Source organism: Aythya ferina, assembly GCF_964211825.1.
Source record: "Aythya ferina genome assembly, chromosome: 3".
Lineage (NCBI taxonomy): Eukaryota > Metazoa > Chordata > Aves > Anseriformes > Anatidae > Aythya > Aythya ferina.
In genome coordinates this window covers 47,251,167-47,269,650 of record NC_140298.1, presented here as the reverse complement: position 1 = coordinate 47,269,650, position 18,484 = coordinate 47,251,167, and the positions used below count along the sequence as shown (strand labels likewise).

The 18,484-nt window shown below is 36.0% G+C and overlaps 1 protein-coding gene and 1 long non-coding RNA gene across 10 annotated transcripts in view; both read left to right on the top strand.

The window, feature by feature from the left end:
* QKI (QKI, KH domain containing RNA binding) overlaps positions 1-9,766 on the top strand; it is a 152,534-nt gene extending 142,768 nt beyond the window's left edge. For 5 of the 9 annotated variants that reach the window (XM_084512998.1, XM_084512999.1, XM_084512997.1 and 2 more), the window contains 2 exons: positions 1,895-1,969; positions 6,610-9,766. In XM_084512998.1, coding sequence (XP_084369124.1) covers positions 1,895-1,969; positions 6,610-6,626 — 92 coding nt within the window. In that variant the 3' untranslated portion in view covers positions 6,627-9,766. Of the gene's footprint in view, positions 1-1,123; positions 6,064-6,609 lie in introns of those variants that run through there. The other 4 variants (XM_084513001.1, XM_084513004.1, XR_014690878.1 and 1 more) reach the window with 3 other exon arrangements.
* Positions 9,767-10,743: 977 nt separating this feature from the next.
* LOC311433665 lies at positions 10,744-17,189 on the top strand. Its single transcript, XR_014690885.1, has 2 exons — positions 10,744-15,069; positions 15,886-17,189. It is a non-coding gene; the product is annotated as an uncharacterized lncRNA (long non-coding RNA).
* The last annotated feature ends 1,295 nt before the right edge of the window (positions 17,190-18,484 follow it).

The following is an 18,484-nucleotide window of genomic DNA, read 5'->3' as shown; positions in this document are numbered from 1 at the left end:
GGAACAAGCAGTTCCAATAGTTTCTTCTTTCCCTACGCTCTGCAGAATATAAATAATCTTTTCTCTTTAGTTTGTTCTGAACTGCATATGACCTTGGTGCTGCATGATGTTGATTTTATAGTACTTTGATCTTAGTTCGTTCAGTGGCAGTTATTGATTTACGCAGATTCTAAACATCTCTAATGAACACTGGACAATAAGGTTCAAAGTCAATATTTTGTTGAAAGTATTGCAGAAAATCAGTGTTTCACTTAAACAATGAATAGTTGTGTTTTCTGTATGTGTGCATTATACAGTAAAAAAGAAAATGTACTTCAGACTTCTACCTGTCAGAATTAGTGAGCCACTAACAAAATTTTAGTAGGGCTGAAGTATGTAGCAGGTCTGTCTTTGAGCAACTTCTAGTTGTTTTCCATTATCCCATAGCCAACATCCAGGGACCATATGATAATGTCATCGTTCTTTTATTTCCCACAAGCATGTACATGCTCTCCCCGGCTCCCCCACCCCCAATCTGTGAGTCCTTACTGGCACTTGCAGTATCTCCTGCAGTAATGTTGCAGTTACAGGCATCATCGTCACAGTAGCTATCAGTTGCTGGTTAGTTAGTGGCAGTCGCCTCTCTTGAATTTGGTTAATATCAAATAAAGAAATACATCATTCCGTTGTAATAAATTAATATGATGCAGAGAAATTTCATTGATTTCTCACAGAATTCTATATAAAAAAGGGAGGAGGGGAAAATTACTCCTGAAAGGGTAGCTGAAGCTAAAATAGATCTCTCTAAATAAACTTAACTAAAAAAAGGGAAAAGAGGGGGAAAAAATCACCACACCCCTGTTTATGTAGCACAGAATCAATGACTAAATACATCTGCTCTATAATCTGAGCAATTGCATTGAATTAAATGAGGTTTTGGTTGAGTTCTACCTCAGAGTACACTCACACTCATGAATAATACACTAGATTTTGTCCATTTTCTTGTGGACTTCTAAGATGTCTTAAAATAGTTCTGTTAAAAATGACAGAGAAATGTGTCCCTATTAGTATTTTGGGGGATATTGATGTTGGGAGCAAATTTTAGTTGGTGACTAACTTTTAATTCCCTTCCTTTTATCTTTAGGTATGGCTTTCCCAACGAAAGGCTAAGAATTCAAGAACGGTCTTAAACTGATCCTTCATCAGATCTGAATTTTAACAAATGCTTAGTTTCAGCAGCCTTGAAAAAAGCTTGGCCTAGCAGTCAGTGACTTACTTGCACTTTTTTTGCACATAGATTTAAAATAAAATAGTGCTATTAATTTGGATTAGCCCCTATTATTACAGAGTAGCTGTAATTTATGAGTGTATAGTAGTATACTGACTGCTAAGTGTTCTATATAGTGTTTGCTTTACTAATCACCTAATTCATTGCAGTTCATACTTATTGACTTAAAGTTTAAAATCACAATCTGTAGGCTTGAAGAATTGCTTTAAAACTTTTCTTTTTGTGGTAGAACTGGAAGTGATCTTAAGGTTAGCAAATAATTGTCAGTATTAAAAGATGGCATTATTTAAAATAGTCCTGCTGCAAGAAAGGCACTTCAGTGAATATGTGACTAGTAAAGCTTAAATGTGCTTGGGTCTAATAGATTTCATGAAATACTGTAATTTTGGGATTGTAAATGAATGGATTAAACAGGTTAAGGCCAGGATGTTTAAAATAAATGCAATATTAATCTGCACAGATAAACTTCTTAAGGTTAAGATTTGAAACTACTGTGCCTTAACTTGTTGCTTTTCTTAAAATGAACTTTTGTAGTTAATGATCATTTAAATCCATTTTGATAAACCTGCTGTTAATGTTTTCTTTGAATGTTTTCTAACTTTGTCTTGGTAATTGCAATTTAACTAGGTGCGGTGGCTACTAAAGTTCGAAGGCACGATATGCGTGTCCATCCTTACCAAAGGATTGTGACCGCAGACCGAGGTTAGTTTAGTTCTGCAGTTCTCGTTCGTAAGAAGTGCTTTGAGTGTACATGAGATTTGCAACACCACAGCTGGTTAACCAAATACCATGTTTTGACCCATTCATTATTTTTTCCTCAAAAAACTGAATAGTTAATATTTTAGAGCTTTGGGAATGCTTGTGGTTTTTTAAAAAATGTTGTAAACCTGGCTTTCCTAGCTCAATTAAATATGTAAACCTTGTCATATATTTAATATAAATGTTATAACAGATTCCCTTTTTAAAACTATTTAAAGATCCGTCTGCATCAGGAAACACTATCAATTCAGTGCTGCAATGATTACTTTGTGCCAGCCCCCCCCCCCCCCCCCCCCCATTTGTTCTTTTAATTGGTGTGGAAATATCAGATTGGTGTTGCAAAATAAAATGAATGGGTGGTTGCTTAATGAGAAAGAAGTAAAGGAATAAATGCCTCCTGTCTGTGTCTGGAGAAATCTGAAGATTTAGATTCCTATTTTCCAATAAACTTTTGAGCCACTGTACTGTATATTATGAGGAGGATGCATGTTCTCAGATACCTGACTGAATTCAGAAAGGTAAGGGCTGTGAAGATAATACTTCAAAAGTTGTTTCAGTTCGAATTAATAAGGGTGGAGGAGTGGAGGGTGTTTTGTTTTGTTTTTGTTTTTGTTTTTGTTTTTACCAAAATCTGTTTCCTGGTATTTGCCTTTTGCTGCTAAAATGTGTAACCTGAAGGAGAAACAACTTTTGAAGTCCTGTTGGTGAGATGACATCCAATATTTGGGCATCTCTCTTTAACTGTTGAATGGAAAGTAAATCTTCATTTTTCTCCTGTTCCTCAAACACAATGCCTTTGGACCCCTGAATGAAGTATTTAAGCTTATTGAGAAAAGTGATATTTTCGGTTTATTGACATTGGCTAGGAAGCAGTGTGGGCTGAGCACAGGCACTCCTGAATTCTTATCCCATCCCTGATGCTGACTCAGTTTGGGTTTCAGCAAGTCATTTAATCTCTGTGTTGTTTTCCCATCTGTAAAATAAGGATAATAATACTTCCCTACCTCACAGGGGTGTTGTGGGGGTTCTTGTTTGTACAGGGCTTTGAGGACACAAAGCGTTACATGCCAAGTATTATTATTCTGCTCTCATCAAAATCAGTGCTGTGCAGGCTTACATGATGTTGTAATACTCAAAAGCCAAATGCAGGTGACAGATCTGACATCTAACACTGACTACACTTCACTTCTTGCAACTTCCAATAAATTGACTACAAGGAACGACACAGATTTCAGTCAATACAGTGAAAAGGGCCCTCCTGGATACTTGTTATGTTTATGTAACACTTTTATCTTTCATATGTACGAATCATTGCTTTACAAAAAATGTAAAGCTGTGATAACAAGACACTACTAAAGTTTTCCAGAAGATCGCTTCTTCTTGAACCTCACACTATTTACAGCCCATCGGCTCATTCTCACTTCTTGAAAACTCCTCAATGGGCAACAGGGCATAATCAGAATAAGGTCCCATGCTGACAAAAAGAAAAAAAAAAAAATAAAAATATATGAGAGATTATAACCCATCTTCTGACAAGAGCAATGATGCTGAGGATTTAGTTCTCTTTAATAGTTTAATTTGATGTTTCAAAATCCGTTTTTGCTAAAGGTCGTTCTTGATCTTCAGCGGTAGCTTCAGTGTAAAAACTACTTAATTGGTTAGTTAGATATTTGACTGAGACACCTAGTAGACACCTGGGTAAAGAACAGATTGGGGGAAACACAGACCATTTTTTATTTTGCTTTCATCATTGTAGTATTGAGTCACCATATTTTAAATATATTGTGAAGGGCTTAGATATTTTGTCTGGGGTTGCCACTTACAAGTCACTGAAAAAAAGTATTGGTTTCATTTCACCTTCTTTTAAAATATAGCCATTTTCTGATAATATAGTGTTCATCTCTAACCATATTGAAAGTCCATTGTATTTAAAAAAATAAATACAGATGGCTTATCTCCCATGGAATAAGTTATGCATACCTCTACCATTCTGCATGAGAACCATGCTGTTATTTCAGGTGAATATTATTTTAGTCACATCTAAATAATAACCGTGTGTACTGAGGACCTTACACAAAGTTAATTTCACAACTGTACTTTTTTTATTTTGAATCTGAAATCCTAGGTTATCACTGCACAGGGTTAAGTTTTACTAAAGGATTTGAAGAGAATCGTTCAGCAGTAAAACAGATTCTTTATTGCGTTAAAATCATGTTGCAGAATTAATCTACTATCAATATTTACCATCTCACTTATTGGGTTGTTCTGTCACTGATATACTTCTATAGCTATAGAAGTGAAAAAACAATGTCAGCAAACCGAAATATTTTTTTTTCAATGCAGAAACTTTTATATAGTTAAATGTTGCTAAAATTATATTTGCATTCATTGGGTCTAAAGTTGGTTATTTCAATTCGAAATTGATTTTCAGATGACTTTGTAGTACTACTGCATTCACTTTTTAAGTAGGTTTTTATTCTTTGCGTAGTTCTTTTTTTAGAGATAAGCACTGCATTTAAAGCAAGAATCCCCGAACGTGTAAATGTTTTTCTCTTACAACTAAGCATTTAGAATTGGTGAAGGGTTGAAAAATATAGCTCATTTTAACTAAGAATAAAACCCCAGTTTATAAATAATACAAAATTGAATTTGCATATAACAGAGAGACTGACTGATTTAATTGTAATAAACTGTAAATGGTGTTGCACAGTTGACGAACCTGTGTGTACTGTAGAAGGCCAGAGACTTGGCAGAGGATGTATCACAGGTGTACTGGTATTTTTAAAAGGTAGCTTGCTTTGATTATAAGCTCCACAAGAAATAATAATGCTGAGAATATTCTTGAATGTTTTATCCAAACCAACTGTCACGTAATTTATATATAAATTTTAATACAATTTAATCAAAATTATAATCAGTATCAAAATGCTTTAAGAGTCTTTGTTTCTAGTATACCTGTAAAGTGGTGAGATTGTGCCACATGAATATTTATTTTTATTTTTGCTTATTTTTTGAAACAGCCGTTTAATTTAAACAAATCCCACCTAGCCTAATTCTGAAAAAATTCAGGGAGCATGTGGTCTCATTTATGTTACAGTAGTAATTTTTTTAGTGTTTATGAACTGTATCGTAAATGATAGGCCATTTTTGTTATGTGAAGGTAAATCAACCCACGAGAAAGATTGCTAAATCGATGCTATCTGTGAATATTACACCTACTGGACTTCATTTTATGAAATGGCACAAATCTGACTTTGCACTGAATACCTTTCTCACTTTCATCTCCTCTGCCTTAGTCAAAATGGCAACAGTACAAAAACTTTATCAACCTCAGAATTTATTAGCTATGATTAAGCTGTTGAATGAGTCTTAAAAAATAAAAATGAAAAAAAAAATAATACTACTGTTAAGTGGACCAAGTTTGGTGAAGGAGAATGTGAGAGAATGATTAAAGAAGGAACAGCTCAAGAACATTGGGAATGATAACTTTCCACTTGAGAACTTTTTTATGTTTTACTGTAATTTGTTTGTGTTTTTGGGTTTTGTTTTTTTGTTTTTGTTTTGTTGTTTTTTGCAAAAGAAAATAGTATTTACAGGTGGCTTCTTTTAAAATATAAAAATATAAAGCAGGAATGTATATGAAATGTCAGATTTTATTGTATTTGCAGAGTATTAGCTTTGAAAATGAATAAAGAGAGCTGTTTGTAGTTTTAAAATGCCTTATTAGTATCGATTAGATATTTTCTCTATTTTTTGATGTACTTAGAGCTTTTTAAGTATAGAATTTAAAATGGCAGGACTTTTACAGTGTTTACATGCAAGTGCATTTTATAAGTGTCCTATATGTGTAAAATAGTAGTATTTGGAACGGGAAGATGCTGGCTAAAGTAGTAGGCTTAGCGTTTCCTGGTTCCCATGATGATGCCTACGTTGCTAGACTACAGTTTAGTACTGCTTTGTATCATGAGGCCAAGAAATTCCATGTTGTTTGTAAATAGAATAAATGAAAGGCAATAAAAAATTTATTGAACAAAAAACCCTTGTTTGGCCCCTAGTTTGTTGAACCAAATTGTTTCTGTAAGTTGAGAACCCCTCAGATCCATTTCTCTTAACAACCAGTTATTAATAATCACATCCATCATTAATAGTTGCTTAATGCTTGCACCTGGGGAGGTACTAATGCTTAATAGCAGTCAGATACTGATGCCGTGCACTGACTGTTGTTTCCAAATTCTTCCGACCGAGTTCCAAAACTGTTCATCGTTCGTTGTTTTCCAATTTCCTTCATCGACTGCTACTAACCATTAGTCGTTAGTCGTATTTTATCTCTATTTCTCCTGTTAACCGGTTTTGTGGGAGCGGGCTTCTCCTTCCCGTGTCCAAATCATGATGGAGGGCTGTCATGATTTTATGGCATTCCGTAGATGGTGTCGATCAGTATGTCAGAATTAAACATGCTTGTTTTTTATTAGTTGTGATTAGTTTTCATGTTGTCATTAAGCCGTCACTAGCTGGAACTAATCTCTTCTCTATCTTTTCTTTCTTTTTTTGTTTTGTTTTTTTTTTTGTTCCTAACCACCCAGCCGCCACCGGCAACTAACCTATGACCTTCTGACCTCTGAACTCTTCACCCAATGATGACCTGACCATGCCTGCCTGCTGATCAGTTAACTGGTAATCGCCTTTGCTTGCCTGTCTTCAGTGCAGCGAGCTGGGGCACTTGTCCGTTCGTCTTACCATCTAACAAAACAGACAAAGAAATTGTTGTCCTCCAACTCCGCTTTTTTGTGTTCTCCTGTCTGGGTGAAAGTGGTTCTAGAACCTGCACTGAATAGTAGTAAAGCAATAAGGTCCAATTCATCCCTCCGCACTGATCATCCTCTAGCGTCCCGCCCCAAGCGAACGGTAAGGAGGCCTCGCGCGAGATGGAGACAGATGTCCCTTAACTACCGATGACAGAGGCAGTTACTGTGAGAGACTTCTAGGAATATTTTTCTTCTCAAAAAAGAAGTCCGAGCTCTCTCTGAATGTACTGTGTGATGATGCATCATGCATGAACCTTTGGTCAGGGATGTCATTGGTGAAGGGATTCCAAAAAGTATTCAAAATTTGACGTGCTGTTTAGTCACTACCAGTGCCCTCAAAGGGCCGAAGTTGCAGCCTTTTTTCTATTGCCTGCCAAATTGGATGTTTTAAAAGAAAGCGTGCCATGAGATACAGATCACAATGAATTTTCAGAACTATGTTAATGCAGAGAACAAAACAGCAACACTATGAAAGCGAATCCGAGTTTAAATTATTTTAACCATACTTTAATCTCCTCAGAAGATTACATGAGAACAAGGTACATGCATTATGTGTCACATTACTGGGCAAACTGTTCAAATATTTTTTTTAAACCTCCCTGTATAGAAAAAAATTCATTAAGGATGTAAAAGCCATGCTTGCCTATTTGCTGTATACATGTAACGAAATTGTAGATAAAGTGTAGTGCATTGAAACAAAATGAACAAAAAAAGTAGATACTTTTACTATACAAGGGTGCTGGTGCAGAAAAAAATATATTTTTGGAAATGTAGCATTTTATACTTTCAAGTGTTATAAAAAAAGAAAAAAAGAACAAAGAAACCCTTTATTTCATTAAATGATTTTTTCTGGTGGTTGTCAAGAAACAAAAGACCAAAAGAGCCTTTTAGTCTTTCTTTTTTATTTTTTAAGTATTGGAATAAGTCTAAAGAAAAGGAAGTGCCTTATTTTCTTCATGGTCATTTAGTCAAATGTCTTGTATAATCAGCTTCTCCCTCAGACAAGTTACTGCATGCCACTCAGTCGCCCAGTATGTGAAAAGAAGCTGTGAGGAAAGACAAATGATGAGTTGACCATATTAATTACCTGATTTTTGCCATATTAGTGTGATGTGACTTTGCCAAAAACGTGTTATGGAAACTATTTGCTAAGGTTTTGTCAATCCAGCCCATCATTTTTATTTCCACAACTCTACTTCTCAAACCAGAGCTAATACAGTACTTGTGCAATGTAAACCAAAGGGTTCTGTGTTACAGACAGTCTCATTCTAAATTAGACTATTAGCTGAGAAATGTTTGTAGAGCTGGAAGTATTTCATTTTTGTTCAGGGATGGAGATGAGTTTTCTTGATTTTTTTGGTTGGAATAAATATGCATCAGACATAGCAGACTTCAGAGTCATCCAGAAAAACTGGTGTTCTGCAGATAATGAAAGTGCTTAGCTAGTCCTCAGTTACGGTCTGAGCATGTCCCCAGTTTTGGTAAGCAGCTCCTGCAGTGTCAAACAGTATGCAAGTTACTTATTTTTAAGCTTCTCTTTGATTAATGTTAGATCTGCCTACCGGCTTTCCTTTGTAAGATAAGCAGGAGAAGGACATCAGTTAGTTGTTTGAAGCCCAGCTATACTGTATTTTTAACCCTCGCTTCCACATGAGATTTCTGTAGCTGGGCAATCACAGGAGTTGAAGCTGTTGAACGCACATTATTTAAGTCTAAAAACATTAAGTATTACTTTGTGTGGGGTTCAGAACTAAACTTGGCAAATATCAGGTGATAACTTTACTCCCCTTCTTGTCAACTTATTCTCCTCCTGCAAATCTTCACAGCTTCCAAATGAAAGGTCAATAGTAAGCTAAGAGGGCTTACATTTTAAGCACCTGCATGGTGACCTCATCTAACATCTTGTCTCACCTGGAAATAATTATCAGTTTATTTACTATGCAATAGACATTCATCCTTTCGTATTCAGCTAGCTTTTTGTTTATTGTGCCACTGGCTTTGTCTTCCTGTTACACATACAGTTGTGTTGATTTTACTTACAGTATATGCTGTGCCATTTTGATTTTTTTTTGGTTGGTTGGTTGAATAAACTTGCGACACTCGAACATTTGAAGAGAGATTTGCTAAAACAATACCAGTATTTGATCCAGTTTCATCTCAACTATGATAAAACCTGGACATTTTTAGATGTTTATCAAAGGTCTTTTATTGGGGATGGGGGGGAAGTGTATGAAACAGATGTGTGACATGTGAAAGTAATGTTTGCTCTGAACAAACTTCTGAAAACTTAGTTGACAAAATTTTGGATCAACTTAAAAAAAAAAAAAAAAGCATGACTTTTGAAATCTCTGAATGCCTTGGTTCTCAGTATTATCATTCTTTAATGACTTTTTCTTTATTAAAATAAGTAGTTTTAAGACTTCTTTCTGACAGTATTATGTAATTTTTTTTAGAGTGGGTAGATGGGAGTGTCGCTTGTATGTAACCGTACAGATGACATGTATTTGTCTATTCTTTATTATCTTAGTAGTTTCATGCTATGTATGTACCATAACCAACCTATTGCCTATGAGAAACATGTAAGATAATGTATTTACAGCCATTGTTACAAGTTTATAATGTATTTTTCTATCTTGTTTTATATGTATGTTATATAACATTCAAAAGAATTTTTTTCCTGATTGAGAAAAAAAAAAAGGATACAAAACGCAAAACCCACAATTTTGATAACTGAAAAATTGCCAATTGTTTTGCAGTACTTTATTATATTGGGAGTGTTGTCTTTCTTGGGCTTTTAGTTAGCTACTGGATGAATACATTAGACATATTTGGGTTTTAGTTGGGTTTTTACATAGCTTGCATTTTAATTCTTTGGTTCTTTGCTGTTTCTATTAACCCATAGCATTATTTTAATAAATGTTATAATACCAACCTACTAACTCTGGACTATGTCTGTTTATTAACCATTACATGTTTAATTAAAGTAAACAAATAAAGACAGAAGAATGTAAAGTCTTGAGTTACTGGACTAACCCTGAAGAACGTGACCACAGATAACACAACGTGACTTGTTTTTATGTTGTTTGTCGGCTGACATTCTGCACACTACTATTAAGTTGGCTTTGGTCATCCTGGCCTTTTACCTTGGGGAATAGGTGCCAGTAGATATGGGAACAAAGTAGCATTTTTTTTTTTTTTTGAGGCATTCTTCTTGTAGTCTTGCCACTTGCCTTTCAGCATCTGCATTACTAATTCCACACTTTCTTTTTCTTTCTCTAAAATAATTACTCTCAGCTCACAGCAAAAGAGCAAAGATGCCAATGTACTGGTAAATCATGGTGGTGTACAGAAACCAGTTTGATTCTTTGTTGAACCATTCAGAGGTTGCAGTTAATCTCATAGCAATTTGGGATGTGTTGGTTTTGGCACCTGTTGCATTGTGGGATATTTCCAAGCACAAAATACATCTAGATGTAATTACCATGCATTGAAATACAAAATATTCTTTTTTTCCTTGCCAAAAGTGCCTTATTTTCTTCATGCCATGCTATTTTTTATGTAATTTTTTTTGTACTTCTGCAATAGTCTATCAGTATTGCATAGCTCAGGGGAGTACAATTTCTGTAAGCCAAAGGTCAGACTGGATCATTTCGTAATGACTGCAGAAAGTACAAAAACACACCTTTCACTAAATTACCAAGCAAGAGCCATTTCAAATTCCAGGGCTGCCTTTATGTAATCTTTGTCCCTGTGGATGACTGTAGCAACACGAATGCAGGGAATTGAAATGGCGAAGATGCTGTTTTGATTGTACCTCTATGCAGATTATTTTTACAGAAACATTTCTCTCTCTTAAAACTTCTGTTGTCTGAGGCTCCTTTACGTAGGTTGTCTGAGGCTCCTTTACGTAGCCTGGGTAGTCCACCTGGATTTGTAATCTTAAGGGGACAGTTACAGCTAATGTCAAGGGAGATCATTGATGTAGATCACTCTTCAGATACCAGCAGTTTTTGTGAAACCCCTTTTTTTTTTTTTATGTAGATAGTAAAAAAAATCAGACAATGAGGCAATGAGGCTTTGCATTTGTTCAGAACCTTTAATTTATGATGTTTCAACTACACATCTTGAAACCTATGTGATAGAAAACTTAAAAAGTTCTTATATGTAATAATTAAAATAGAATGTATCTATTTTATGGAGGAAAAATAGGTTAGCTATGATGAAGACATTTGTGTTAGAATAGTGTGTACTTTTTAGCTTGTTTTACAAAAGTGTTTAGGTACAGCTAGAATATCAATGCATTTAGAATAGTTTCACTTGTACAGAAATATAAACAGATCGTGAATATAGTGTTATCCTAAAAGTCAGTCACAGTTAGATGGTGGGGAAAAAAAAAAAAAAAAAAAAAAAAAAGGTAATATCAAGACCTTTTGATTAGGTAATGGCACAGGTGTCATTTCAGATCCGGTAGTTTATATTATTAAAATATTTCATCAGAGGCACACATTTAAACTCTGAAGTATTCTCTGGTGTAAGTGAAACTATTCAAATATGGCAAACTAATAACGTTTTATATTGAAAAATAGTTCTACTCCTAAAACTACTACTTTTCTGCAATGTTTTTAGCGTTTTCTATTTTTATTAGATATGAACTACTGTCATACATTGTTCACAGTGCATTTTCATCTCATTCTGTAGAGAAAATTGCCTTAAATTTTGAAGTACTTTAAAGTTGAAGGAAAGGGAAAAAAATCAAAATTTTATGCTAATTGCTGTTGACCACCAAATGCATTTCTCAGTTTACCTAAGTGCCTGTCTGAAAATTTAACTATTTTATACTTTGCCTGCTTAGAGGAAAGACACAGGCTATTTTTATAACCGAATTTGAAGATGGTTTCAATATTGCTACATCACTGGAGTTAGGTTGTTTTTTTCCTTTGTTTCTATTCTGGGGTTAAACTGTCTTTACATTTGAAAGATCATACATTCAAGTTAAGTAGAGAGTTGCTGGTCCATCAAATAAAGTGGATTAATCTTAGGATAAACCTTTTTTTTTTTTTTTTTTTTTTTTTTTTTTAAGTAGCTCAGAATGTAAACAAAAACACCACAGAACCTTTTAAAATGAAATCTCAGCAATGCTATTGATTTCTTAAGTGAACTGTTGAACTAAATTACAACAAATTTTACTTATCCAATATTTTTTTCCTGTGATACCAATCTAGAAAATACTTCATAAAGAGTCTTCAGGGATATCTTTCAAAGATTTTTAATGAACATATGCTCGGTGTATACTGATGATTTTGGTATTTTATTTGAACAGATCTTTAAAAAGCATGTAAAAAAATAAATCTGCACATAACAGTTTATTCGAAGATGGACTCTCCGAGGGGGACCACTAAAAAGTTTTCTGCCCTGATAATGCAGGGAAGCATTGAAGCGTGTTGCAGCCCATTAGGATATCACTGTAACTTGGGAGAAACATACTCACGAGTATATGAAATTTAATTCTTTGTATCTGGGTAACAATCGCAGTCATCATAAATAGCATGTTGTACAGAATGAAATCTGAATAACACATTCCTAGGGAAAGTACAGAATTGTTACTGGAAATTGTTTTTAATATACTTGATATATTTTTCTAAAACCCTATTAATGGAATACTGTTCTAATAACACAAGCCATAACATTAACACATGGTGATCAATGTTGAATCAAACTGGTTAACAAAAGTACGGTGCTCTTCCTTCTATGTGCCTGCGCACTAATTGCAGGTGGTATGGTTCTGCATAGGAGCGGGAGGGAGGTGCAGCGGGGGGGTCCTTGCAGTGTCCATTTCTCGATGCCAGCAGTCCGGATGTCCGTCTCTGACAACAGGCTAACTGGGAGGAATCTCGACTCCCGAGGCAAAGATTAGCTGAGATCTGAAACTCTTCAAATAATTAATTTAAAAAGAAATACATATATACATATATGCTTCTACTTGTATTATGGCAGTTTGTGTGAAACATTTAAGGTTTTGTTTGTGCAAAATAATGTATTCTGAGGGGAAAAAAACATGGACATTGCCAAAACACATGTAAATAAAACACCAATTATGACTGTACATTATGTGCAATAAAATAACTGGAAAAAAGTGCATGTACTTTATCCTCAAAAGCAAATTGACAGCTCTCAAAGCTGTAGCTATAGTATTATTTTCTGAAAAAGTTAAATTTTATTCTGTATCTAAACAACAGAATAAAGAATGTACATTTTTCACACTTCAATTTTCATTAATGCTTTTAGCACTGTTATGAGAGGTGTTATTTGTTGAAGAGACAAATTTTCATGATCATCTGATTAACAGGATTTTTTTGTTGTTGTTTTGTTTTGCTTTACATTTGCTTAATGGATATGCTGTGTTGTCTGTAACTAAATGAAGGAAGTATGCATTACTTACTATAAACACACAATACACATTTGCATGATAGATTTATGGATGCATCAATTTTATTCATTTCTTGGAGATGACCAAGTGATGATGATGATGTTATAGTTCTGTAAGCATCTCTGTAGCAAGTGTTAGAGCTAATAAGGAAGAGAAGAAGTAGTTTGTACTAAAGCTTTTTAGTTTATTCTGGTTACTATAGAAAATGACAATAATAATTTGCCATCCCAGATAGTATGGATCTAGTGAGAAACATAACTCTGGAGCAGAAATTGTGTTTTAATATTTTCATTAATATGTATGTGATTACCTCAAAATATAACCAGATGTTATTTATTTACCAAAGCTATTTGCTTAAAAAAATAATAATCCTCCTACCTTACTCTGTTTATTTTGTGTGTTCTAGAAGTATGCATACAATAGGTAAAGCTAAATGTGACATCTGTAGGAGTCTGGTAGAATTAGGGCAGGGGAGGCTAAATACTAACATTTGGGTACAAGTCCTGTCCCACACTGTTCCAGGAGGGATGAAAAATTTGTCAAAATTAGCATTCAAAGATTTCTTCCATCATGAGTCTCAACATACTGGTGGCATACAATTGGATCTGAACTAGCTTTAATCCCGGTAGTTCACTGCAGTAAGAGCATGAGGTGTGTGCTGCTCGAGGAGGTAAAGCATCCCTCGATGTCCTTGCTGTTACTCTGGATACACACCCAAGTTTGCCTGTACTCTGCAGTCCTGGTTTACTGAAGTGTGGGCATGCCTTCACTTTCTGTGCTGCCTTTGGCTATCTAGCACATACACACTGTGCAAACCCATCCGTACTCCATCCAGATCCATAGAAAACAGAATTACGGTGATATTCCTTGTCTCTTGCACCGTGAGAATTTAGTCAGTAGTACCTATCTATGACCATATTTGTGCTAGCAATTGCATTTATTGGTCTATGAATTCGCGTCAGATGTGGAATTTAATGGCTGGAGTACTTCTACCACCAGACTTTACCATTCATCTACCAGTGTTGTCTGCTTAGGTGTTTTGGTATGTTTGTGGCTGATGGCCTAACTCTGCTATATTTTCCCTGAATGTTTTTACTATAGCTACTGTAGTTTCATTGAGAAAATACAAACTTAATGACTGGCAGTGTCAAAATACCGAGTGTGTTTTATTGCTGAAGAGTATAACACGCAGTGTCTGAAATGATGCCTTTCATTTTGCCATTCAGGTCTACCAGTAAAAGTAGTAATATCAACTAATTGTTTTCCTAGTATCTCTAACAAGTTTGCAGTCGAAAACTAGGCAACTGACAGCTAGTTCATGTTGAGTTTCTCTCTCCTAAAAATTAACCATGATAAAACGGTAATTCCCCAAATGATACCTTTTAAAGTCTTTGTTATAAAATAGTATGGTAGTACACTAGCTTTTTTGTGTTTCTGCCACTCCATTTTTAGTGTTTCTATCCAGCAGCAAGCAAGGTTGACTCCTTTGAATAGTAAACTGAATAAACTCAGAGGCGAGGTTCAAGAAAAGATACCAATGGCATATCTCTCAATGTTGCATCATTTCAGCAGCTCATCAGTAAATTAAATTAATTTTTTCTAAACGAAATGCCAATTAAATTAATAAAAATAAATTTTATATATTTGTCAATCACTTATGAAGACAAAAGGCTAAGCAGAGAAGGGTCTTGTTATTGGGACCTTTTCTGAGTGAATTCTGTTGACTTTCAGTACAATGAGTGTGGTCTTTCTTAAACAGGTGGTACCTCTACTACCTGAAACTAAGAAGGTCCCAGGTCCTCTTGCCATAGGTCAGTCAATGAAGCAATTGATTTGACTTGGTGATACTTGTGGTTTGCTTTCATAGTCTTTTGAAGATCAATCAGTCTCTGCTTTGTAGGGCAGTGTTTTAAAGGAGTATTTTTTAAATTGAAGCTAATACAGTAAAAAGGCAGGTCAAGTAAGCAAAACTATTATGGGAAATGTGTTGCTGTGTAATAAAGGTACTAGTGTAGCTATTTTGGAGTCTCAAAGTAATTGCATGCAGTAGAAATGCACAATTTAATACTAGTGTAATATTTATCTTACTAGTTATGTGCACTTTTTGAGCTATGATTTCCAGGATCTCTTGCTGGATAATTTGTAGCAATGGACAAGGTAGTTTTCATGTGACTGAGACTGTACCTTGTACAGTTCCAATTGTGAAATGAGAAGATACTGCAAATCAGTTATAAATATGCCTCTTCCTCGAGCACAGACTTTTTTAAAGGAATGTTTTAAGGCCTTGGCCTCAGACATTGAGTAGTAATACATGGTAAAATTGGGGCACAGGGAACATAGTTTCTTTGTTAGCCTACCTGTTAATCTCCAAAAGTATAAACATTTTACCAATTCTGAGATATTATTATATGTTAATTAGTATGGCAAAATCCATGTCTTATTTTTAACATGATTGCAGTCTGAAGACTTTCACATGCATAATACTCTAGTACATCTCTGGATCATTTGATAGAGTGGATCCAGTACTACAAGGCAAAGGAGGCCACAGGGCCATTACTTGCATGCTCTTGGATGATGTTTCCCATATAACCTTAGTGATGAGACCATTTTGATTCTTTCCCTGAAAGGCAATGAATGAAGCAGATCTTCTGTGGAGTTCAGCTTTGTTTCTGAGAGAAAATAGGAAATGTATACCTATGTGGATTGAAAGAAGATAAAGAATACAATCATGTCAGAGCTTTGAATGCTGTCCTGAACAGATTTAATAAAGTTAATTTGGACTTCGTATGAGCCAGGAGGAGAAGACAAATGTAAAGAAAAGCAGCGCTGTCAAGAAGCCCAGCCTATGTTGACAAGAAGTTCATCAGAGACTATAGATTCAAATTTTAAGTGAAGAAAATTGAAATTATCTCAGCCCTTGAAGAGTTGATTTGCCATATCTCCCTGTTATCTCTTTCTCTATTGGAAATATTTCCCTTCTTCAGCCTAATTTGAATTTCACATTATTTTCTTCTGAGGTTCTGCCCTGCCTCCCCTGTGCTGTCTTACACTTCATAGGCAAAGTTTACCTTCATTAGGATGGCCAAGTGGTATGGTTCACTTATAGAAAGACTGCAACCAAGACTTCAGGTCTAAATCAGAATTTGCAAAATGTGACACTTTTTAGAAAGCCTTTTTCAATATGCATGACTCAGTCCAAGCAGAAGGAAGAGGAATGTCTCAGTGACAAGGACACAAATCGAACACTTGGAACACCTGGGTTTGAGATGTTTCTTCCATCACTTGTGATTTGTGCAACTTTGGGCAGGAGCCTCGCAGCCACATCCAGTAAAACATAGTCGCCTGGAACAGGAATTAAGCATTGTCCAGATATTGAAGTAGGGCAAGTGTGATTACCTAGGTTTTCAATAGCAAAGTCATGTTATGTTATTCCATAAGAGAAAGCACAATCACCTTACCTTATTTTGTCCAAGTTAACAGCAGTGGAAAGAAAATTGGTGGTACATGCAGACAATGTGTTTGTTCGAGAGCAGAGCAGGACATGCTAGTCAATAAGTCCCAGTCACTCAGCACACCCACAGTCACCCCTTCAATGGCTGAGCTGCTTGGGTATGTCCCTGGTCACGCTACACAGGTAGAGCACCTGTGGGCCTTGCTCAGCTTCACTCTTGAACTCCCCTCCCAGCTCTCCATGCAGAAGCTCAGCGCTGTTTCACCCATATGCCTTTGTGACTCCTGTTCTGAACCTGTGTACCTCAGCTCCCTGTCTGTGAAATGAGGTTGGTAGGAACACCCTAGCACCAGCAGGTGTGGGTAACTGCATTCAAGACTGAAATGCTCAGGCAGAACAGAGCCGAGCGCTCTTGCACGGTATCCGAGTGTCTTACGATCTTGAATGTACTTAAAAATAAAGGATGTAAGCAAAACAAAATAACTTTGACTTCTTACTTAGTCAGGCCCACAGAATAAAAACTTCACACAATCTTCTCAACCAGCCGAGTCGTGCTCTCAGACCAAATCAGCTTGGTGGGTATCAGCAGCACCAGAGATGGCCGTCGCTTGCTTTGGCTTGATTCGTGTTCATTGCTTTCTCCGTGCTGCAGGCTCTGTGGATGGACTGAGCTGCGCTACAGGTTCCCACTGCCGGTGTGGTTGAGGAGAGCCGAAAGGACACAGGTGCAGCTACAGGCACCAGCAGCATTTCTTTGTCTCTTAGCCAGTGGAATGTAAAAGTGGGGATAGCCGCTGTGCTTGTGAGGGCCTGCAGAGTAGGCAAAGCTGGATTGCATTGGTGGGCGTTGAAATTTGCTGGTATGATGTGGGAGATGAGACAGATGTGATAATAGTACAAGAGTATCTAATGCATCACATTTTACCTGTTGGATTGGTACTGTCATCTGATGGCAAAATACCAAGATTGCTTAAATTCTCTGCTGCTTTTCAGGAAAATGCGTGGCTGCCCCGAGTTTTTGTAGGTGTTCACAGAGTGTGCTGAAGACTCTAGCATGTGGGTACTCTCAGTGATGTTTGTGCGCTCAGGTTGCACTGTTTTGAGCTTTTGACTAACTAGAGGTATCCCAATACAGTTACAGCACAGTGATGGTTTAATACATGATGCCCTTTACAAATACAGATCTATTAAAATACACGCTAAACTCAAGGGGCTGGAAAGGATGCAGTCTGGCAGCGTTCTGCATTCCTGTTCAACGAAGGTGCGCATGTGTTACTGGATGTAGGAGAAGGTACTTGTGAAATACAACATCTCCATTTGAGATGTGATGTTAAATATCAGGTAACTCTTAAAAAATCCTTGTCTGTGTCCTGGATGCTGCATTTTACTTTGTTAGGATCGCTCATCCTTGGTTGTGTTTGGAAAAAAAAGCATAAAAACACCAGGCTTCTTATGCAATCACCTGAGGTTCTGGCTGTTCAGTTCTCAGACTACTGTATGATTTTTGAAACTGAAGTGCCTTAAATTGTAAGAACAACAATGCTTGTAGCCTCAGGCTTATAGCTGTGAACAGCTAGATTTGGGATGCCAATTTTGCAGTGAAAGAAATTTTGCCTTTAAAATAAAAAGGTAAATGCTATTTGTGAGAACCAAGACTTTGGATTTCTCAAGCAAGAGCTCTCGTTAGCAGATGATCGGTATAAAGTAAAATCAAAATCATCTAAGCAGTCATGCCACTAGTCCCAACAAAGCCCAATATTAGCTGATTTATCCTT